General features: G+C 42.4%; 1 protein-coding gene across 1 annotated transcript in view; it reads left to right on the top strand.

Moving 5' to 3' along the window:
- Nucleotides 1-23,531, top strand: part of DNAH11 (dynein axonemal heavy chain 11) — a 148,601-nt gene that overhangs the window by 102,376 nt on the left and 22,694 nt on the right. The window contains exons 63-69 of the mRNA XM_081883500.1: nt 2,906-3,079; nt 3,316-3,551; nt 4,421-4,543; nt 18,713-18,917; nt 20,092-20,256; nt 21,360-21,500; nt 22,628-22,798. Coding sequence (XP_081739626.1) covers nt 2,906-3,079; nt 3,316-3,551; nt 4,421-4,543; nt 18,713-18,917; nt 20,092-20,256; nt 21,360-21,500; nt 22,628-22,798 — 1,215 coding nt within the window. The remainder of the gene's footprint in view (nt 1-2,905; nt 3,080-3,315; nt 3,552-4,420; nt 4,544-18,712; nt 18,918-20,091; nt 20,257-21,359; nt 21,501-22,627; nt 22,799-23,531) is intronic.

Raw genomic sequence — 23,531 nt, 5'->3', positions numbered from 1 at the left:
GTCCCAGTGAGATGCTAAGACAATTGTTTATTTATTCCTTTAAGGAGCTCTATGAGTATGCACACTTCAGAACTCTGGAATAATTATACTGTAGAAATTTATTTTTTGGTGGGTGGGAAGATATTGTTGCAGGTGCCTTCCCCTGCAGTGTATTTAGCCTAATTGGCTATCCAGCCCTAGACATTATGCTGCTGTTTTTGCATCATATGCGATATGTTTGCTCTGTGGGTTGTATATCCCCAGAGAAAGATCTCTGTAACTAAGTCGCTAGATCTGTGCAGAAAAGTGAACACTTTCTGACAGCATGGTCAGCCTTTGGTTAATGAGCACTGAGACTGAATAATCTTCAGGTCAAGACGGAGTCATTTTGTATCCACCCACAATGCACTTAACCTTTGGATAAGTGGGCTACAGTCAGTGCATTGTTTCTTATGTTCATAAAAGGCATTAATCTTATTCTAATCAGTACAGAATATACACTTAATTAACAAAAAAAGCACACCCCCTATAAGGAATTTAGTTTTCTAATTATTTCCATCTGCAGAAAAGCATCTTCATATCAAAACAGATAATGATTTAATGGTTAGTTTGCACATAGTTGTTTTAATTATTTAATTATTTATTTAATAATTTTAACGTGATGGCACTAAGCCAGTGAAATCAGTGGGATCCAGGGAACCCATTTGTGTGCATGGGAAAACAGACAGGCATACACAAAGAACGCGCACAAGGAATTTCAAAGTGGTTTGTGGGTCGTTCCTGCAACCAATCGGAAGCCGTGCCTTGGTTTTTGAACGGTTCTGGGAGTTGATTGGACTCCCAGAACGCATTGTGTTCGGCAACCAAGGTAAGACTTTATACCAAGAGTGGGAAGTGTTTGGACGTCCAGATCTTGATGAACTACAACTTGCCTTACTCCTAACAAGCATGGCCAGAGGCCAGGGATGACGGGGGTTGTGGTTCATCAATACCAGGTAGGCCAAAGGTCCCCATATCTAATGTATAGGGTTGAGCTGTTGGAAACCAGTAGAATGCACAGGAGTAAGTCTCACTGGAATCTGTGGTCTTACTTATGATTAAACCTGCATAGGGTTGCACTGCTAAAAATAATAGTATTTATCGCTGAAGTGCCCTGCAGCTTGCATTCCATTTACTCTAGAGTAGTTTTGAAGGGGAAATTGCATTGCATCAACATTATAAGTAGGTAAAATATTTTTTTAAAAAGAATTGCATATCCTTGGGTCCTGCAATGCCTTGCTTATATCTTTAGTTGCTACTGTGTTAGAATTCTCCAAGTTTCTGTTACTACCAAACAGTGACAATCCTCTCCACTTTAAAAGTACTTGTGTAAGCTAAGAAAGAAAAAGAAAATATAACAATTAATTGAGAGCATCAACACTTTTCCTCAGAGAATAAATTCTTTTTGACTTAAACAGGAGACAGTTAACTTCTGAAAAGCATCAAGACTGATGATTTTGTCTATATGCCATTGACCTGGAAGCTCAACCATTCAGACTAATAAATCAGGCAATTTATATTTAATCATTAACTAACTCCCGAGCTGAACAGCTGTTCAAAATTAGAAATGGGTCACCCCGGCCAGGATGATATTACAGGCAATCTATAATGCATTAGAATAAAATTATAGTGATTTTTAACTGTCTGGAAATTTATTACACTACATGTTCCAACTCTTAAACCCTTGTTAGCCAATGTCACTTGTGATTTATGATGCTGGGGTGGTACAGTAAAATTACTGAAGATTTAAATAGACAATCATTCTATGTTTAGTAAATCTTCAGATTTCAAAGCTAGTTTGTAGAATGAGGTAGGTGCACTTTATTGTTTATGACTTACCAGCCAGTGACAATGAGGGAAAGAGAATGAATAAATCAAAATTCCCTCCTGCAAGTTAATGGGTTTGTTTGGTTCACTTCAGCTAGTGATTTAAGAAAGGAACTAATAGGTTCTATAAAAAAATACCAGATAGCAAGAATGTTTTATACTGAAATAATATAGAATTGTGGATTGTAATAGCTGCTAGTTTAAACAGCAGAAACTGTTGTAATCTCCTTTGCTGGGCATACTTTCTGCATATTGAAGTTCAGTTTAATAGCTGTGTTTTGAAATTTCTGCTTCATTCTCTGAGAGCCTGTGAATGTGTAGCTGTTTGTTTATTGATTATAGGATTTGTATCTGTCCCTCATCACAAGTGGTGTCAGGGCAGAACACAAAAAGGGAATAATATAGAATTTTTAAACCATGATCACCACTGCATATATTAAATGTTACATAATGGCCATGTTACCATGTGCATGACATCTACATTGCAAGCACTCGCACAACCAATTGGTGGAAGAGGAGACCTTCAGTTGGTGCCACAAGATACCCAAAGTAGGCACCAGCCAAAGCTTGGAGGTAGGCACCAGCCGAAGGCCCTCTGCCAAATCACAGATGTTGTTATAACTCGAGGGTTTCTTCCCAGCAAGAGGTTTGATGGGCACCTAAGTTTTGCCATGGGTACGGAATGATTAGGCAGATCTAGTTTTTGCACATATCTCTGCTTAATATATGCTAAAAGCTGTTAATGGGTTGGCCGCCCATGATGGCCCCATTTGGTCTGGCTTGGAACCTCCTTGAGAACCATGGGGCTGACTCAGTATATCATTGATTCATCACATGTTGCTGGGCATACCTTTGTCCTGGTCTTTGCCATAGAGCATATTACAAATGCCCTGTTGATTGGTGGACTGTTTATGTGTTTGTCTCAAATGCACTCAACCTGCCTAAATCTACTGTATTGATCTTCATATTTTGGCAGAAACTCTAATCTGAGACCAAAAAAACAAACAAAAAACCCCACTTGTGTGATTTCCCCATGCTATTTTATAATTTTGTCTTTCAGTCTGAAAACGTTCGCTGGACCCAATCTATTAAAACCTTTGAAGCGCAAGAAATAACAGTGTGTGGGGATGTTTTGTTAACGGCAGCTTTTGTTTCTTACATTGGATCCTTTACCAAACCCTATCGCCACGAGCTGATGGAAGGCATGTGGCTTCCATTTCTGAAATCTCAAGAAGTGAGTGTTTGCAATGCAAAACTTGGTATGGAACTCTTGTGTCTCTGGGTTCTGTTTCAGCATGGTGTGTGTGTTTTTTTAAATGAAAATGCAATTCTGCTTTTCTCCAACTGAATGCAATTTATTTACCCAATGTGCCATTGCCAAATAGATTATATCTGCCCTTATTCACAATACCATCTTGTTGGCTCTTTTGTTAACTTTATTATAAAGTTATATTTCTCTTTGCTTCAAAGATTCGCATTCCAGTCAGTGAAGACTTAGACGTGATTGCCATGTTGACAGATGATGCAACAATTGCAGCATGGAATAATGAAGGTCTGCCCAGCGACAGAATGTCAACTGAAAACGCCTCTATTCTTACAAACTGCGAGCGCTGGCCACTTCTCATAGACCCTCAACTTCAAGGAATAAAATGGATAAAGAATAAATATGGAGCTGACCTTAAAATCATACATCTAGGACAGAAGGGGTATGTGCGCATTGAAAAAGTACTCCTATGCATAAATGACAACATGATACATTTCTTTTCCAGGGAAGGTGGGTTTTAACCTATATAGTCTAAAGTTAGCATTGCTGTTTCAGAATTGATCTCCTCTCACTTCTGTTTAACTCTGTGCTTATCAAATCTGCCACTGCGGGGAGCCCTCCTAGTTCACTGAATGTATCTCAGATGCTTCACTGTAATGTATCAAGCTGTTAAACTTGAACGCAGGCATCGGGCAATGCTCTCTGGTAGCTGTTTTCCAGTGCTACGGAACAGGAGGTCTCTGATTTGGCCATTGGGATCCTCCCTCCATCAAGCATACAATTGTTCAAGCTTCCTCAGGTGTATCTAGGGCAAAACAAAAACAGGTAGCCTGGACACTTTCACTTTTGTATGAATCCAAAGATTGAGCAGGGAGTGAAAGCAAGGAGCCGGATCATCGCTAGCCTACTGTAAGGTTGTTGTAGGATGGGAAGCTTTGGGGAAAGTTTGCTGACCTCTCTTGTGCTGTAGAGTAGAACACTCTTATATTGTGTGTGGGGGGGGGAGTCTCTCAGTGCTCGCTCCCCCCCCCCCTTGATCCATTCAAGATGCCTGCTGGGAAGGGGAATAGAGAGGTATGTGCCACCACTGACAACTTAACAGTTCCATACAGAGAGAGAAATTCAGAAAGCAGTAGTGTCATATAATCCAAATTTACTTACATGGGTACTTCTGCTGCACTACCATTGACCCTGCCCTACCACATCAGATTTCTTCACTTCCCAGCTTCCCAAATTTCTTCACTTTCTACAGACATTAGTAATCCACCCGTAGTATCATCTTCTAATCCTATTTTATGTTGTTACATAAAGGTTCCTGAAAACTATTGAAAGAGCTTTGGCTTGTGGGGATGTTGTCTTGATTGAAAATTTGGATGAAGCAGTAGACCCTGTACTTGATCCCCTGCTTGGAAGGAACACGGTTAAAAAAGGGAAGTAAGTACCTTCTGGAAGAGGTAGATGATGCTCCTGTGCCTTTTTATGTATTGTTCCTTTAGGCAGTGCATTGTGAAACAGGTGTATTGATACTGGAAATTTGGATGTGGCTCTTGGAGAATCTAAATCTTTATGCAAACATCAGAATCCTAATAGAAACAACATAATTTATTGATGCACTTATTGTCCCTAGTTAGGAACAACAGAGTCTGACCACTGGTCCACCTAACTCAATGTTATCTAACTCTGTCTAGCAGTGTCTCTCCAGAGTTTTAGACGTGGGTCATTCCTACCTGTATAGAGAAGTTTTAAAGATTTGTTGCTTCTTTGTGTTTTTAGATTTTGTTGGAAGCTGTCCAGAGTGGCAACCCCAGTCAGATGGGCGGGGTACAAATAATAAAGTTGTTGTTGCTGCTGCTGTTGTTACCAGCTATACCTGGCATTGATTATTACCTGTACCTGGCATTGACTAGGAGAAACACCTGTCTGAAACCCTGGAGAGGTACTGCCAGTCATTATAGACAATACTGAACTTGGTGGACCAGTGGTCTGACTCTGTCATTCCTAATTGTGCCCATTCAAGTAGTCTCCCATTTAGTTGAGAAAAGTTGTCTTAAAGAAAGGGAAATATGCCACCAGGAAATTAAAAGTTTTAGGTTCTCACAATATATTCTTGACAATAGGCTTACATATACAACACGTGTGGGTGTATATCTTGGGGGACGTGTCGCTGCTTGCCCAGCTTGCAACCTCCTCTCACTCTTCCCTCCACCTCCATCCTGTCTCCCCTTCCCCCTGCCATGGCAACCCTTTAGACTTTTTCTTTTCCACTTCAGCAGTTGCTATGGATCCCTGCCTGAGGGAGGGAGTGGTAAACCCTCCAAACCAGGTGCCACTTACCTGTGGGGAAAGACGTTAAAGGTACTAAGGAGGGACAGCTAAATCTCTCCCCACACTTCTTAAACCTCACCAAGCTGCCTCCTTCCCTTAGACTTTCTCCTGTGAGGAAGAGGGAGGTACTCCAGGTGAGCCATGAAGGAACACTCCACTTTCTTTAGACCTTCTCCCGCAAGGAGAGGAAGGAAGGGTCAGGTGGCCCAGGCAAACCACAGACAAACACACCACTCTCTTGAGAGCTTCTTGTGTAAGAAGGCAAAAGGTTGTAGCAGCTGAGGGAAGCCATGAAGGAAGCCCCTGTTAGGATATAGTTCCTTTCCACCTTTAGAACAGGCATGTGGAGTTATTGTATGTCACCTGTCTGTTTACTTCCAGCACAGTCTGCTGGGAACGTCTGTTGTATATAGCTATTGCTATACTGCTGTTTTGCTTGGACACGAAGGGAAGCAGACATGTTTTTCCTTTGTTCCTGATGCTGAATAAACGCCTGTAAATATGCTGACATATACCTCTGTCCGCCACTTCCGTTGTGAAGATTTATTCACTCTGCTGATTAGAGCGTGCTCAGTCTCTGGAGGCTTCTGAGGCTTGAGTCGCTGATAGATGCTGTTCCGAGAAACGTATTTCGCCCAGCTGCTGGCCGGTGGCTGGAGCCAGCTGGAGGCCTGCCAAATGCCCCCGTCTCCCCGGACGCATCCCAACACCCCCCCCACCCCCTTTAGACCAGTGTTTCCCAAACTTGGGTCTCCAGCTGCTTTTGGTCTACAATTCCTATCATCCCTGACTGGTCTTGCTAGCTAGGGATGATGGGAATTGTAGTTGAACAACAGTTGGGGAGCCATGTTTGGGAAACACTGCTTTAGACCTTCTCTCATGAGGAGGAGGGAGGTGACAGGCTGCGGAAGACAGCTCTACAGCAGCCATCCTGCTGGGAGGAGAAGGCGGAAATGGCATAATTTGTGCAGGGGCAGCAGAGCCCCGATCTATTGTGACAGTTCCTTTGCAGCTCACCTGGACCATTTGTTGGGCCACCTGCTGCTGCTTCTCTGTAATGGCCTGGCAGCTCTCAGAAGATGGTCATATTGCTGTAGTTCACAGAGCCACCTGTCTGTGACTTAAGGAAACTGCAGCATGACAACACTTAAAATTGCATGTATGGAGATGGGGACATTCTTTGAGTTTATGTAAACTACATCATTTGAACTTTTGTGAACTTAATTGTCATCAGACACTTAGGTGTATTGTTAATTGTAAATGATAAATTAATACAAGGGTATAGAGATTTTTTTTTTACATTTTGGTTTTTTTGTTGAAGGAGTTGGACAGACCTGTGCGCAACCACAGCTACAGAGTATAATTTCCCCCCATTTGATTTCAAATACCATATTTTCCCATTTATAAGATGATATTTTTTTCCTTAGAAATAATTGGCCAAAATTGCGGGTTGTCTTATACACGGATAGCAGAGGGTGGATGGGCAATTGGTGGCAGAAGCCAGCAGGAGATTGGCAGCAGGGATTGGGCATGTGATTGGTTGCTGCGGCAACTGGGCAGTCGATTTACGGCAGTTGGCGGTGAGTGTGCAGACGACTGTTGGCTGTGGCGATGCATGCAATTTGCAGTGGTGGGCAAGCAGGCTGTGCTCCCCCCCAAAAAAGAAGCTCAATGACTCTGGGCAATCTCCCCCCCCAAAAAAAATTTGGGGCAATTCCCCCCTTTTTTTGTTGTTGTCCCAAAAAATAGGGGTTGTCTTATACATGGGGGGCGTGTTATACACAAAAAATACAGTACTTTTTTTACTTAGACAAATCTTGGGCTTACCCCTAGGTCTCCTGATGCCTCACTGTTGGTGGTTGCGTGAATTGTGGGGCTTTGGCTACCTCTGTAGATGAATTAAATTGGTGTGCGTGTGTGTGTATGAATGAGAGACGAGAGGATCTTCCAAATGAGGATACACTTCACTAACAAAAGTGAATGCTGCAATAAATATATTCATTTCTGGAGGTGCCACAAGACTCTCTGTTGGTGTAATGCATGGTTCTCCCCATAGAACTGAATAAGCAGTGATTGATTTAATTGGTCTGTGCATACGACTGAGTCCTTCCTTTCATTTTAAAAACATCTTCCATTAAAATAGTTGATCACATGTTGTACAGGTCTCAAGCACCAGTTTTTGCAGCAAAGTTTAGCAAAGTTTTCAACATTTTATGCTTTCTTAATTTTAGGAATTGTGTCAGTGTTTGTCCCTCCCCCTCCCCCCCTAATAAAGAAAGACTGGAAAGAGGCAGATGATAGATATGGTGCAGACCAACAGTTGAAGTTCATTAATAATTGGAATGTTGTAGAGTATGAAGTAATGAATACTAATTACTCCTTTCATGTCTGACAGCACCCTGTGGACCAATACATCAGTTCAGACTTTAATTTGGTTCTAGTAATGGTTTTATCAATAGTACATTAATTCTGTGTTTGAAAAGATATACAGTTGAACCTGACCCACACACTTGCTACTGCTGTCATAAAATGACCACATACTGACAACAACTGGGTAATTACAAATAATTAGATCCACTGAGCTTCAGACAATCCTAATTTTAAGTAAAATATACCTTACAATAGCAATCGACAGAAAGCATCGCTGGGAAGATTTATCAACTTGTGCTCCTTCCAAAGCAAATTTACTAGCTTTGCATATTAGCAAACCTTCTGCTCTATGAAGCCACTTCATAAAATTTTATCCTGGCTCCGTTTTATTGAGATTCTTCTTGAGCAGAAAACTTGCTACATTATTGAAGATGCAGCCCTGCAATGTGGTGTCTTAGAGATGGCACAGCTCTTGTTCTGTGTACTATTAGTACCTTTAAGCACTGGTCTAGAGAGAGATATACGCATAAGATGTGGCTCACAAATATTGTGCATGGATAATAGCCATCCATAGTGTAAGGAGATATCAATACAGTTGTTGTAATCCCTCCAGCGAAGCCCACCACTCACCTGAGCAAAAAATCCTTTTTTCACCACCACTAGGTAAGCCTACCAGGGCTAAGAAGAGGGCAGTTAATATTTGTTGGATTCTATGTTTTGTTATATATAGGTATCCAATATTTGTCTGTCTATCTGTCTGTCTATCTATCTATATCATCTATCTATCTATCTATCTATCTATCTATCTATCTATCTATCTATCTATCTATCTCCTGCTAAGGGATTCTCCCATGAAGCAGCCAGGTGTTCCCACCTTTTAGGTGGGAAAATCCAGTTTATGGGCAGAGTGTAGTTGGTAAAGTATTTAGAGAAGATTATCTCTCTAAGTTAGCCCCTTGAATAGAGCATCTACCTGTAAATGATTTTTTTTGTGTGCATCTCGTTCCCCAGATTGTTTAGGATACCTGAAAGGAGCTTCTACTGCTTTTCTCATATTTTTGATTGACAGCAAAGTTATATATATGTTTTGTGTACTAGTATCTGTAGATCAGAAAGGCAGTCTCTCTGCATTCAACGGTCTTTTAACAACCAAATAGTTTTATTATTACCATAATTATAATCGAGTTTTCACAGTGATTCCTGTCACCAGAGGTAATTCCCTCTAATGCAACTCTCTAGTTATGCCAACACAGTTATGAGCCAAAGAGAAGGCCTGAAAAACAGATCTGTGTTCTGTGCTAAATCAGGCCTTCTGAAACATCAACTGTACTTCAAGACCTTACGCTACTGATAGCATCAATGACTTGGTTCAAACATTATGCTAAATCATTTTTTAAAAAATGAGCCTCAACTGCACATGCCAAGGAAAAGGGGGGAGGCTATGAACCTCAGGGACAATGCAGCTTAGCCTCATAGCATTATATACATCCCCTCATGGTATGCATTTGATAATATTTAACAGATAATATTAAACAGTTTCCTTCTATCTTAAATTAGACAGTTCTGTGTGTCTTCGTGCAGCAGCAAGATTATTAACTCACTTTTTTGATACATAGGAAAGGCTCCTTTTTTTTTGCCTCGAACTTCAGGCTAGCTGTGCAACTTTCGAAATTTTTTCTCTTCTCCAGTAGTTTGACCAACTTGAACAGTTGGCCTGCTGTGATTGCTAAGTAACAACTCCACACCTGGTATGTTCAGATTCACTCTCTGCATTAGCTGCTAGAGTTTGCTGGTTGGATGTGGAAGCTTTTAACTTCAAACAGCAGGTTTTGAAGCAGGGCTTTTTAGATGTTTTTTGAAAAAACACTTTCCCCCCTTAAAGCATGAAGATGCTGCTCACATTTTCTTTCTTTCCCAGGAATCTGCCTGCCACTTTTTTTCACCTTAAAAGTTCACCTAAGCTGTTCTCAAATGCAGTAGTTTGTTTCCTTGTGGGTTTTTGTTCTCCTTCCCCCTCCCCATCAGTATTTTAGGCCCACTAAGCATGTTCATTTGAGCTATTTTTTGTTGGAATTCTAGCCCGTCTTGAGGTATATGCCTATCTGTTCAGGCACCGGCTGAATTCCTTAGACCTCCCTCCGGCGACTCCCGGCAGGAATAAACATACTCGAGGTCCGTTCCGGCGATTTTCCTCAGGCTGTGAGGAAAACACACCAACTGCTTCTCCTCCTTCTCCGCCTCCCTGCATATCCCCAGGGAGGGGAATCAGACACAGACAGAAAACGTATCTACATGTCTTTATTTGTGTCTTTTAGCAGTCATACAGTAAAGATGTCTGCTCTCTTCAACAGACAGAGAGAAACTCCAAAACACTCCACCCATGTACATCCTGTACAGGTCATGTGACAAACCCACTGAGCTAACATCCGGTGCTCAGTACAGATTGGACTGCCCCTTTGTTCCCATGGCAACAGTCACAAACTTCCTGTTTGGCTTTCCAGCCACAAGCAGCAGACTTGGCTGCTATAGCCTTTGCTTGCTGCCGCATTGCTGCCTTAGAATAACATACCCCCCCTAAAGTATCAATGCGTGCTGCGAGCAAAGCGTCATCCAGAGAAGAAAACAAACAGTTGTTATACTTATAACATTCCCCTGTTGTTTCAGTTCCACCCTTGGAACTACCCGCCACTGGTTTTACCAATGTACCTCTCTGGTTGTGTGACTTCCAAGGAATGAGTGCTTCTGCATTACCTTGGTTAGCAACTCTCTGTTGTGCCTTTGTCTCTGACTCAGACACAGCTTCAATTTGACCTTGGTCGTTTACAACAGCAACACATAAGTTAGCAAACTCTTGTGAATACCTCTTGGGTGGTACACCCTTCGTTGCTCTCTCAGACCTACGTAAGAGGTGCTGCTCTTCTTTGATTTCTGGTTCAGCCTCTGAACTCTCTGGAGAACCAGTACTAAGCTTAATCAGTGGTTCATCCTCCTCTTCTGAGGGTCTAGTCATTATCTGAGATTTCCTCTCAATGACCGTGACAACTGAGCTGTCTGAGCTATCGCTGTCATCATCAGTACTACTGAACTCAATAAGATCAAACTCATCATCATCATCATCAGAATCATCATCACCTGTGGGAAATGTTGGAACAATCACTCTCTCCTGTTCAGGAGCACTCTCTAGAAATTTTGTGAGAATCACCTGACCAGATTCAGACAAAATTACTCTGTAGAGACCCTTTTCATAACCCACAAAAATGCCTCTGGCATTCTTTACCCCACCTGGAGCTTCTGTTCTCACATGAGACCCAAAAACCTTGAAATGGGCAACAGAAGGTTTTCTGTGGAACAGTTTCTCAAAAGGAGAACTTCCCAACTCTTTTGAAAACTTTCTCAACCACGTGTAACAGAATGACATTAGCGACTCAGCCCAGTACTCATGTGGCAGATGTGAACTAAGCAATTGCGCATGCATTCCCTTTTGCAATTCTTTGTTCACCCTACTACAGACACATTTGTTCCAAGCTTCTTCGGAACTAGCAGCTTTGTGTCTTATCCCTTTCTTCTTCAGGAACCTCTGGAACTCCTGTAAAAAGAAAATTGGCTTCTCATCTGTGCAAAGACAATCTATGTCAGCATCATGCATATTTTTAACCTTGTCACAAAACTCTTTAAACCTTTCTAAGGCTTCTTTCGGTCTCTCCAAAAGATAAAGCCAGACAAAACCTGTAAAAGAATCAACACATATTAGGTAATACTTTGCATTGCCTCTAGAGGGTGCTAGAGGACCAATCACATCAGCATACACCCGCTAAAATGCCTTGTCGACCCTCGAGGTGACCTGCTTGGTGTTCTTCTTGGCTACACCTGTAAAAGAGACCATGTTAGAATCACAAGAATTACATTTCATGTAATCACTTTGATCAAAAGTCAACAAATACAGTCCATCTTTCTCTTTGGCAGAAAGATACAACTCTCCATCTTTGTAGATCTTGCAGTTCTGATCATCATAGGACAGTTTTAGTCCCTTCTTGGCAATCTGCGAAACACTGAGCAGATTGAACTTCAACTCTGGAACCAAATAAACATTGCTTATAGTCAAGTTCAGACTTTCAAGATACACAGTTCCAATTCCGGTGGCTTCCAGCTTTTGACCGTTGGCTAGTTGCACTGCGAAGCTTTGCTTCTCAAACGTAGAAAATAGTCCTCTGTGTCCTGTCATGTGAACCGTCGCGCCCGTGTCTAGGACAAAGAAGTTTACCACCTCTGGTGTGGCTTTTAGCGACATCAAAGCCTTTGCAGTCTTTGCCTTTGGGATGGTATGACCTTTGTCTGACGCCTCAGACTTTGTGGAGCTCGCCTTAGCTCCTCTGTTCCGACGTGGCTTCTTACAGTACCGCTGAAGATGCCCAATCTGGTCACAATTGTAGCATCGGACAAGGTTCAAAGCTACGGCGTCTCCTCCAGTAGCAACAGCAGTAGGGGCGTTAGAACTCCGTTCTTTGCTCCCCCTGTCCTTGACTTCCAGGGCGGCAAGCCTGTCATGTTCACAAAGAACCACGGCAAAGACCCTCTCCGACGTGAGATCAGCTGCTGGGAGAGACCCCAGCTGACTGGCAACCGTTTTGTAAGTCCGATTCAGGCTGTTGATCACCATGAAGCAAAACACTTCCTCCTGCAAACGGAAATTGCGTTCCACCATCTGTTGACGCAGAAATTTCATTTCCGTCAGGTGCGCTTGAACATCTCCATCAGGCGCAAGCCTCAGGTTGGTCAGCTTCTCAAAATACAGCAACGCTGAAGAACCTGCATCTCTCTGATGTGTCCTTCTCAGCGTGTTCCAAACATCTTTCGCGTGGTCTAAATCTTGTATGTGGATCAACTGCGAATCTGACACGCACAGAATTATAGCAGTTCTGGCCTTCACATCCTGTGACTCCCAAGCACGCGTTGGTGCTGCTGGAATGGGGTTTTCAATCACCCCAAACAGTCTCTGATTCTGCAGCAGGGCCTTCATCTTAATAGACCAAGATGCATAATTGTCACTGGTCAGAAGGGGCGGAGAAGGCAAAGCCCCCTTCTTTGCATCCATCTTGAGTCCTTGCATTGACTCTCAAACACAAGCCTCTAAAATCCAATAGCTGGCTTGTTTACACTCTGTGCACCAGGCAGCTCTCAACGCTGGCTGCGTTGGAATATTCCAAGAGCTCTTCAGACTGTGTAGTCAAAACATTCCATTTTAACTTTCACTTCTCCTCTCTGAGGCATGGCCTTCACTGAAGGGCGTCGCTTAGCAACAGTGCATTCCATCCCTTGGACAGGATTAACCACAGGAATGTTTGGAATGCGGTTTCTCTTTTGACTGGAGCTGTTTTTCCCATCTACTGCTCCCCGTGAAGCAGAGAATAACTCAATCTGCATTCACACTTCTAAGCCCGAAAATCTCATACCTGGGCTCCGTTGCTTTGCATTCAGATTCTTCAGGTCAGCGTCTGGCTGCAGAGAATCAGCCTTCTCACCTCAGGCTTCCATGGAGGCCACTTCTTGATGCAGAGGTCGATGAAAACAGCAACCGGCGTCTGCTACCACTGTTGGAATTCTAGCCCGTCTTGAGGTATATGCCTATCTGTTCAGGCACCGGCTGAATTCCTTAGACCTCCCTCCGGCGACTCCCGGCAGGAATAAACATACTCGAGGTCCGTTCCGGCGATTTTCCTCAGGCTGTGAGGAAAACACACCAACTGCTTCTCCTCCTTCTCCTCCTCCCTGCATATCCCCAGGGAGGGGAATCAGACACAGACAGAAAACGTATCTACATGTCTTTATTTGTGTCTTTTAGCAGTCATACAGTAAAGATGTCTGCTCTCTTCAACAGACAGAGAGAAACTCCAAAACACTCCACCCATGTACATCCTGTACAGGTCATGTGACAAACCCACTGAGCTAACATCCGGTGCTCAGTACAGATTGGACTGCCCCTTTGTTCCCATGGCAACAGTCACAAACTTCCTGTTTGGCTTTCCAGCCACAAGCAGCAGACTTGGCTGCTATAGCCTTTGCTTGCTGCCGCATTGCTGCTTTAGAATAACCAAACTCCTGGCCTAATTTCTCTCTAAAGTGTTCTGTACTACAGCTGATTTTGGGGTTCCCTTGAGGCTACTGATACCTCCACGTTTTGCAAAAATGGGGCCAGTTTGGCTATTTTAAAAACCCAGATTCATAGAACAAGTTTGCTATTGGTACATATGACTAGACATTATTATGTTTGCACATTGTTCTAAATGTTGTGGTAGTCAACCTGAAATTGACCAATGTGTGGACTGGGGATTTAGTTGAGGAATTTGACAAAGATGGAATTTCATAGCATTACATATGGAGAAGCAACATGCTTTCATTGAAAATGTGATAGAAGAGTAAACAGTAAGGTTTGTACATTTATTTTAGTTTTGCATTTCCCTTTCCCGCAGGAGAACATTTGTGTACATAAATGACTTGACCCAAGGTCACAATATAAATCTGGGTCTATATCTCTCTGAGTAAGAGTGAACTCAGCTGCTTTTTCATTTTCCTCTAGAGGTCTCTACATAAACTTTAGATTCTCCTCTGCAACATGGAGGTGAAGTCCTACCATATTTGTCTAAGAATTTTACTCACATCACCTATTCAGGGTTTTAAAACTTGAGCCCATGCTTGCTACACCATCATCTCCTATACCATGGGTAGGCAAACTAAAGCCCAGGGGCTGGATCCGGCCCAATCACCCTCTAAATCCGGTCCGCAGATGGTCCGGGATTCAGCGTGTTTTTACATTAGTAGAATGTGTGCTTTTATTTAAAATGCATCTCTGGGTTATTTGTGGGGCATAGGAACTCATTCATTCCCCCCCCCAAAAAACTATAGTCTGGGCCCCCACAAGGTCTGAGGGACAGTGGACCGACACCCTGCTGAAAAAGTTTGCTGACCCCTGTCCTATACTATCCTAGACATCAATGTCTTGCTGAATCTGACATACCGATTCTGTGATCTCTTCTCCTACTTTTTGCTAATGTCATAGCTGACCCATAAGAGCAATAGCACAAACATTTATTTTCCCCACACCTGCAATTAACAAAAAACCCAACGTAGCTACAGTGATAAAACTCACTGAGTCATTGTGCAGTGCTTGCCTTTCATAGCTAATAACCACAGAAATTGGGGATGATTTATTACTTCTGTGCAATGAGCACCTATAAAGTAGAATCTCAGTGCAAGACTCCAGAACTCATTTTACAACAAGCCATTTTAGCGTTGCGGTAGCAGAGTATTGTTCCCCAGGTAAGATTCTTGATAAACAAACAAGAACAGTGAGTTACAAAATTGCCCTCTTTGTTCTGTTGCTAATTTCTGAGCTCAGTCTTCCGTTGTCCCCCTGCATTATGAACCTGTAGTCAGCTTAGTCAAATGTTCAGCATATATGGTGCACCCAACCTTTTCCTACACATTGAAATGGCAGTGGAACCTTGTTCTTTTATTTAGCTTGATAAAATAGTATCATACCAAAAAGAGATCTGTCTGGGCATGTGGATAGTTGTTTTGGGCTGTCTATAGTTGGGGCATACATCCTTCAGAATGGAAGTTGGCAGTAGCAATCAACAGGGTGCCGCAGGTAGAGCATCGTTGCTCACCAGGCATCCCAAAGGTGAGTGTCGCTGCCAGTTACGAAGAGGCGAGGCTGTCGTTCCCTCTGCTGCCTGCATTTCTTACTTCCTCTTGATCGAGGGGATGGGGGTGGCATCTCAGAATTGCCCTGCCTTCTGCCTGGTGCTCTACACCTCTCCCCTTCCCCCCTCTGAGTGCAGAGATTGTCTCACTCTCATGCACCTCTTCTTCCCCGGAAGGAGCTGGGAAGATGAGGTGAAGGAATGGCTGAGAATCAATGGATACTTGCCTCTCCCCCTCCCTGTCACTAGTCTCTGGTTCTCTGCCCCTTAGCAGTGGGCCCCATACCCCACTGGGCCCCTCGTCAGGTTCATCCTCTCCCCATTCTGTGCTACCCCTGGGCTCAGCCTCCTCCTGGTTCTGTCAGCCCTTGGCAATGTTGTCAGTGTCCCCAATGGCCATACTCCTGTTTTTAGCTCATTTGATATTTTTAGTTCTCCTACTCCCCATGTAGGTTAGAGAACAGGACATGATCCATCAGGAAAAGGGGGACAATAAAGGGGGATAAGAGAAGTGAAATTACACTGGAAACCATTTTTTACTTTTTGAATGTTGTATAGATTTCTGCAACTGATTTAGAGTATTTTTGCACTGCTGAATCAGGAAATGGCATCCGTTTCTCTCCATCAGGTCAGGTTTACTGTAAGCTGAATGGTGGGCATTGATAAAGGTAAGCACACGTAAATTGCATGTTGCTTCACCATTTTTCAAACTTCAGGGCTTGAACTTCCATTTCTGGGAACTCCTGGAATGCTCAGCGGCAGGGAGGTCTCTCTTCAGTGTCCAACAGTAGTCAGCCATCATGACTGCGTCCCAGCGACCCTGATACCTGGTCTCCATCTCTTTCATGTCCTGATGGAATCTCTCTCCCTGCTCGTCACTCATTGAACCCAGGTTCTCAGGAAACCGGTCCATATTTGAAAATAGGTAGTGCATCTTGATGCTCATGTTGCAGCCCAGGTTTCTGAAAGCAGTCAGCATGTTGTTGACAAGTTCTGCGTAGTTTCTGGCCTTATTGTTGCCAAGAAATTTCTTCACTACCAGAACAAATGCCTTCCACGCTTCAAGTTCCACTTTGTTCATTGAGTTTCCGAACTCTGGATCTCTGGTGAGCTGATGGATCTGAGGACCGTCAAAGATGCCAGCTTTCAACTTCTCCATGGTCAATCCTGGAAAAGCCTGGCACAAGTAAGTGAAGCAGTCACCATCCTTGTCCAGAGCCTTGGTGAACTGCTTGATTAAGCCGAGCTTGATGTGCAGCGGTGGGAAGAGTATTCTGTCTCTGTCCACCAGAGGGTCGTTGATGACGTTCCTTTTTTTGCAAGGCACCAATTCCTCCCGCACAGGCCAGTCCTTCTTTGGGTAATGCTGAGCATGGTCTCTACTATCCCACATGCACAGAAAACATGGGTACTTGGTGAAGCCAGACTGTTGTCCCAACAAAAAGTTCACCATCTTCAGGTCAACACAAATAAACCACTTATGCTGATCATAACCAATTTTCTCCAGCACATACTTCACCGCTTCATAGTTCTCCTTCAGTGTACTCGAGTGAGCCAGGGGTATAGAGGCAAACTGGTTGCCGTTGTGTAGCAGAACACATTTCAGTGATCACTTGCTGCTGTCAATGAACAGTCTCCAATCTTTGGGTTCGTACTGTGGCACTCCAAGCTTGAGCAGAAGCTGCGCAATATCTGCACAGTGCACCAAGTCCTTCTCTTCCGAGAAAAAATGGAGGTACTCTTGATGCCTGTTGCGGAAGAAGCTGATGCGAGCACTGTCAGAGAGGAGGTTTTTTTCCTTCAATCTGGATGCCAACAGTTCGGCAGAGTCCTTTGACAAGCTGAGGTCGCGAACTAGATCATTCAACTCCTTTTGGGAAAATGGATGTGAAGCATCATCTTCAAGAACCACTTCTTCTTCTTCATGTCCTTCAACACTGGAGGCATCTTCGTCACTAATGTCAGGAAGTTCTCTGAAGATAGGCACTGGAATTTCATCACAATGAGCTACAGGACGACGTGCTGATTGATCAGGATACTTGAGGCTGCTCCGGTTCTTTCTGTTGATCCCAGCCGCACCAATTTATGGAAGATTTTGAGGTTTTATGACTTCAAACTGATCCCTTTTCGACATAATCACCCAGAACTATCGGACCTGAATACTTCTTGTCATTAAAATAATCATTTCCAATCAAAACAATTATTTGACATGGCATTTTACCCCCACCAACTTCTAAAATGCTCCACACAAGTGTACATGTGAACAAAAACGTAAAAAAACGACATGTGGCCATAGCTCAAAAACTTGACCTGATTGAGCAAAACCAATGTGATTTTTGGATTCAGCACATCAGATTCGTCCTAAATCAACTGAAAAAATGCAGACAACAAATTTGTTGTTGACCAGTGTTATTCACGTGTGTTAGAAAACTGAACAACTTCACTTTAAGGGGTCAAGTTTGAAATAGGGATTGCTATATAAGGGGGGGGGGCAGTAAGAAGTACATTACTGGCAAACATGGATGGCAGCACATTCCTTGCTACAAGCATGTTCCTCAGGAGGGGAAGAATACACAGAATACATCCTGCATTTCATATGATTACTTTTGAAATACAGATGTCCAAAACTGCTCATAAGTATCCTCTTGCAGAATTGCTCAGTCTGTATTTATTGCATCCTTACAAATCGTTTGTAACCCAAACAAAAAATTAGACAGATGTTTATTACAACTTAGAAAATTGTAAAGATGAATGGAGAAACTGGAAGCAACTGCTTCATAATTTCTGTGTTCATATAAATAAGCAAATATAATACTTTTCAGCCTTTCTCAGACTAATTCAGAAAACCAGGAAGTGGGACATGAGCAAGTGAAACCATTGATACCAATAGGAGTAACTGATGGACCTGGCCTTCAGTCTATAAATTTTGGGTTAATCTGGCATCCTTATTTAATATCCTCAACACGCTGCTCATATCAGGTGCATTCTTACTAACATCAGAAGCGAAAAGTATTAGTGTTGGTGTCAATAATGGGAAATGGATAATCCCTTTCTCAAGTAGGTATAGTAGTCAGAGGCATATAAGTGGAATGTGCCATCATACAACTCTGTCTCATGTGAAATAGTTTCTGTGTTTATCGTAAGATGCTGATAAGCTGCATTAATCAATGCTGTGCCTTGTAACAGTTTTCATTTTAATTGATATCAGGTATATTAAGATTGAAGATCGAGAATGTGAATTCAACAAGGATTTCCGTCTCATCCTTCACACTAAGCTGGCTAATCCTCACTACAAGCCAGAGCTGCAGGCTCAGACCACTCTAATTAATTTCACAGTTACAAAGGATGGCTTGGAGGACCAGCTGTTGGCTGAGGCTGTTAGTATTGAAAGACCTGATTTGGAGACTGTGAAGGTAAACCCACGTGTGAATTAGTCAGCTCTCTAGCACTTTCAGCGCCCTCTACAAAATCTGTATATTTCTTGTCATTTGTACTGCTTACTAGTGAATATGATGGTATTATGGCATCCCACAGTAAATCAGAGTTAGCTTTGTGACGGCATCACTAAGTGGAAAACAACGCTTTCCAGTTGTCTTTAGATTAGACTAAATGTGTACATTCAGGGCAGAGAATGTATTTCCATCACTTGGCCAACTAATCTTATACCCTATCTTGTAGGGATTTGGTAGAAATTCAGTTCATTTCTCATTTAAAGTTAAGCCTGTCTAACACTTCTTGAAACAATGTGTGATCCAAAACAGAGCCATCCTGCCAGATTCACATTTTACCAAATTTTGCAATGCTATTCTCAAGCAGGTAATGTGTACAAAAATGCCTATACTGGGGTAAACTGTGCATATATTGGTGAAAATCACATACAGGAATTCATTATATTAAGGAAAATTGCTTTGCAAAAATGGATGCATTGGAAGAAATTTCATTCAAAACTGTACAGTACTTTGGAAGTCAAACGGAATCTGTTCCGGAAGTCCGTTCGACTTCCAAAATGTTTGGGAACCAAGGCACGACTTCCGATTGGCTGCAGAAATCACGTCAGACGTTCAGGTTCCAAAGAACGTTTGAAAACCAGAACAATCACTTCAGATTTTCAATCATTCGGGAGCCAAAACGTTCTGACTCCTAAGGCGTTTGAAAACCAAGGTACGACTGTATATTGATTCATCTTCATGAAGACTTTCAAAAAAATATCTTAAACTGATGCTGCCACATGCCGTTAGGAGTGTAGGTCAGTGCTATAGATGAATGTTAGCAAGATAAGCCATCATACCAAAATTTTAAGTGGCTCTTGCATGCAAAAAATAATAGCCCATGCTTAAATTCCATTAAACTTTAATAAGCAAGGGATAACAACATACCTTGCCTGTTCCACATAAGTCTGCCTGGGTATGCATTCAGGTGAACAAATATATAAAAAAGGTATTACACTTACACTGTGATAGCCTGTTTGACACCCAAAGAAGCACTCATAGGCACATACAATGCACTGTAAGAATAGGTTCTTAAAAGTTCTTCTTGCTATCAGTTATCCACATTTACAACTAAAACTTTCTCCATTGTGTTTGCCAGTCTCTTTTGACAAAACAACAGAATGATTTCAAGATTCAGCTGAAGCGCTTGGAGGACGATCTGCTGTTCCGCCTTTCCGCTGCTGAGGGCAGTTTCTTGGGAGACACTGAACTCGTGGAGAAACTTGAGACCACAAAGTCGACTGCTGCAGAGATAGAGATTAAGGCACTTGCAGCTTTACTGTTTGATACTTCTCTATTTCAAAGCATCATGTTATGTCCATACAATGCCTCATGGAGAGAGCATTGTGCAAATCACAAGTGAAGACAGAAGGGGCGAGACTTACTCCTCTCCAGGCATTTTAGCATCTGTTGAGGCAGCTCAGAATAGTTTGGAGTTGGTGGGGTGGGGATAGATAGATAGAGAGATGATAGAACTCCTTTCTCCATGTTTCAAGGTTCACTCATTTTGATGATGGAGCATTGAGTAAATGCAAAATAACTGAAGGCAATTTGTCCCACTTGAAATGGAGAGGGGCTTACCATGGTGGTTGGATGAGAGTTACTTACCTTTTCCCACTTTTCTTTCCTTTTAAAAAAAGGGTGGCTAAACTCTAGCCCTTCCCTTGTTGTTGGACTACAATTCACGTCATTCCTAACCATTGACCATGCTGTCTGGGGGTGATGGGAATAGCAATGACATCTGGAGAACTTCCTGACGTGTTACTTAAGCCACTGATAGGGCCTACAGCATATGAACACTAAATGAAAGGATAAAAACGTAAGAAAGGGTAAAAACTGCCACCATGGAAACCATATCAGGGATTGAATTTCAGTGGTACCTCTGTTTACGAATGCTTCTGATTATGAACACTTCAGATTACAAGCTCCACTAACCTGGAAGTAGCTGCTCCTGGTTGCAAACTTTGCCCCAGGATGCAAACGGAAATTATGCGCTGGAGGCTCGCGCGCAGCGGGAGCCCCATTAATGAAAGTGTGCCTCAGGATAAGAATGGTTTCAGCTTAAGAATGGACCTCTGGAACGAATTAAGTTCATAACCAGAGGTACCACCGTACAACTCATGAAGCTCCAATTCACCATAAGTGGCTCACCACACATGTTAATTATTTTGGATATGATTTCTTCAGATGTTTGAAGATTCTTCTAGGATTGAGGCCCATATCTTTCCATCTTATATTCGGTGTAGCTAATCCTCAATTTAAACTTAGATTAAAATCTGTTGAAGTAGATGCTAGATTAACAGCACAGCCCTATTCATATAACAATGATGGTTTTCTTGATTTACTTTCAAACATGTTGTTCTACAGGTAGCCGAAGCCAAAGAAAATGAAGTTAACATTAACGAAGCCAGAGAACATTACAGGCCAGCAGCTGCAAGAGCATCCCTTCTTTATTTCGCCATTCATGATCTCAGCAAAATCAATCCCATCTATCAGTTTTCATTGAAGGTTCGTTCTCATCCTTACTCTGATACGAAAAAATAAACATAGTGTAGTAAACCTCATGAGATTTGCACTATTTTTCAGAAATGTGGAAGTGGAGCCACTAATACTCATGTTTAGGTACATTCATTTATATTTGTACCCCAATTTATGTGACCAAGCAGACTTTCTGAGTTTTGCAGTACATTAAAAGCTTGCAGTAACTGTTTGATCATAAGAGTCATGGGAAGGAAAAAAGAAAGAGGCATGTACGCTGTGCAAAAATGGCTCTGCCATACCACCTTCTTAAAAACTGTTGTTGATGTCCAGCTTCAAAGGGTGATATATCAGCAGGATGCAGTTTAGAAGAGGTTATCACAATATCAGTCAGAGCTGCTGACAGCACGTGTGTGTGTGTGTGTGTGTGTGTGTGTGTGTGTGTGTGTGTGTGTAGGTCTCCTGAGGCTTCCTGAGGGCATTTAACAACTCCAGAGTGACATGTCCCTCTGGATCAGATAGGCAGGGTTCAGGTTTCTTGATTAAGCTGATCAACAGTGGCTGCAAATCCCCACTTGGGCAAGTAGGAAAGGAAAGAACGTTGAAGTGGGCCAGATCCTATTCCTCATCCCGGTCTACAGCAACAGAAAATATAATGAATAATCTCTGTACACCTGAGGTTTACATTCTTATGGTGGCTTCCAATGGCCCCTTCTGTCTTGCACTGTGTAAATCTGCTTGTAGAATGTGGCCCCTGGTTTCTCTGCTCCCCAAACTCGTGTGTCCCAAAAATTTGCTCCAGAGGGTCCTCCACTCCTCCAGAGCAGATTTGAGGCATTCAAGGTGATGTGGAAGGAAGGAGAAGCCCTCTTGCACAAGCAGATGTATACATGTGCTACAGTGGATCTACCCTTACTAGTTTTAAGAGTAAATACCACTTCATTTCAACAACAGCAGACCAATCCAGAGATTAGGTCAGCTAATTTGAAGCAATTAGCATCTTCTTTCCTTAAGAGATGATATTATGTTGTTGACCTTGTTTTTAAAGCATTCTGAATTACTGTGCTTTTGAATTGTAGAAGCCAAATCCAGGTTTCAAAAATGTTCCTCAAGAAAAAGAAATTCTGATGTGAGAAATTAATTCTGTGTTCCTTTAGGCTTTCAACACTGTCTTTCGTAAAGCAATTGAGCGAGCAGAAGCATCGGATGATATCCAAGGACGCATCTCCAACCTAACAGAAGCTATTACGTATTTCACCTTTCTTTACGTAGGCCAGGGACTTTTTGAAAGGGACAAGCTAATTTTTCTGGGCCAGACAACATTTCAGGTGAGAAAAAGCCAACTTTAATTTCTTGCATCAATTCAGACTAGAGATACACATGTTGGTACAACATAACAGGGGAGAATTAGCATGAAAGACTCAGGGGATATGGCACAATTGGACATGCTCAGTTTTGTAGAAACTAACTTCCAAAGTCTTGATCACCAATCCCTCAAAGTCCCTGCTTTAAATGTAGTTGAAAAGAATTTTGTTACTTCAGTCAGTTTAATTATAAGTCAAAGCTAGACGAGGCAAATATTTAAGGCTTTAGAAATGATTTGTATGGGAGAGAATGTCTACCAGGAATTTCTCCTTTGGGAAGAGAAATTTTGTTCAGCAACAGATATTTAAGGTCATTATTTGTTACTCCAACTCATTATGCCCCTAGAGGGGAATAGCAAACCTTTTCAGTATTTAAAGGAACAAATGTTTGTTGGCGATTTACCAAATAAAGTATTGAGCATGTCTGAGGAGTGTTTACATAGTTTCCTGTAGTCTGCTCTGCCAAAGGACTTTCAAAATATTAAAAACCTCCTTCTTTTCTTCTTCAGAAAGTAGGTTATCTTATTCAGGTGTGCACATTTTTTGTATACTATTCCAAAGCAGATTGCATACTTTCACTTTACAAGCTGTAAAATGATTAGCTGCTATGGTTGAGGGGGGATGAGGAACACCAGCAGATCTCTGCCATGGCCATGTTAGGCCCCATCTATACTCCTTGGCAGGAGTGCCAACTTGG

This window comes from Podarcis melisellensis (assembly GCF_964234715.1).
Source record: "Podarcis melisellensis genome assembly, chromosome: 12".
NCBI lineage: Eukaryota > Metazoa > Chordata > Lepidosauria > Squamata > Lacertidae > Podarcis > Podarcis melisellensis.
Note: the sequence above shows the minus strand (reverse complement) of the source record. Positions and strands in the feature narration are given on the sequence as shown.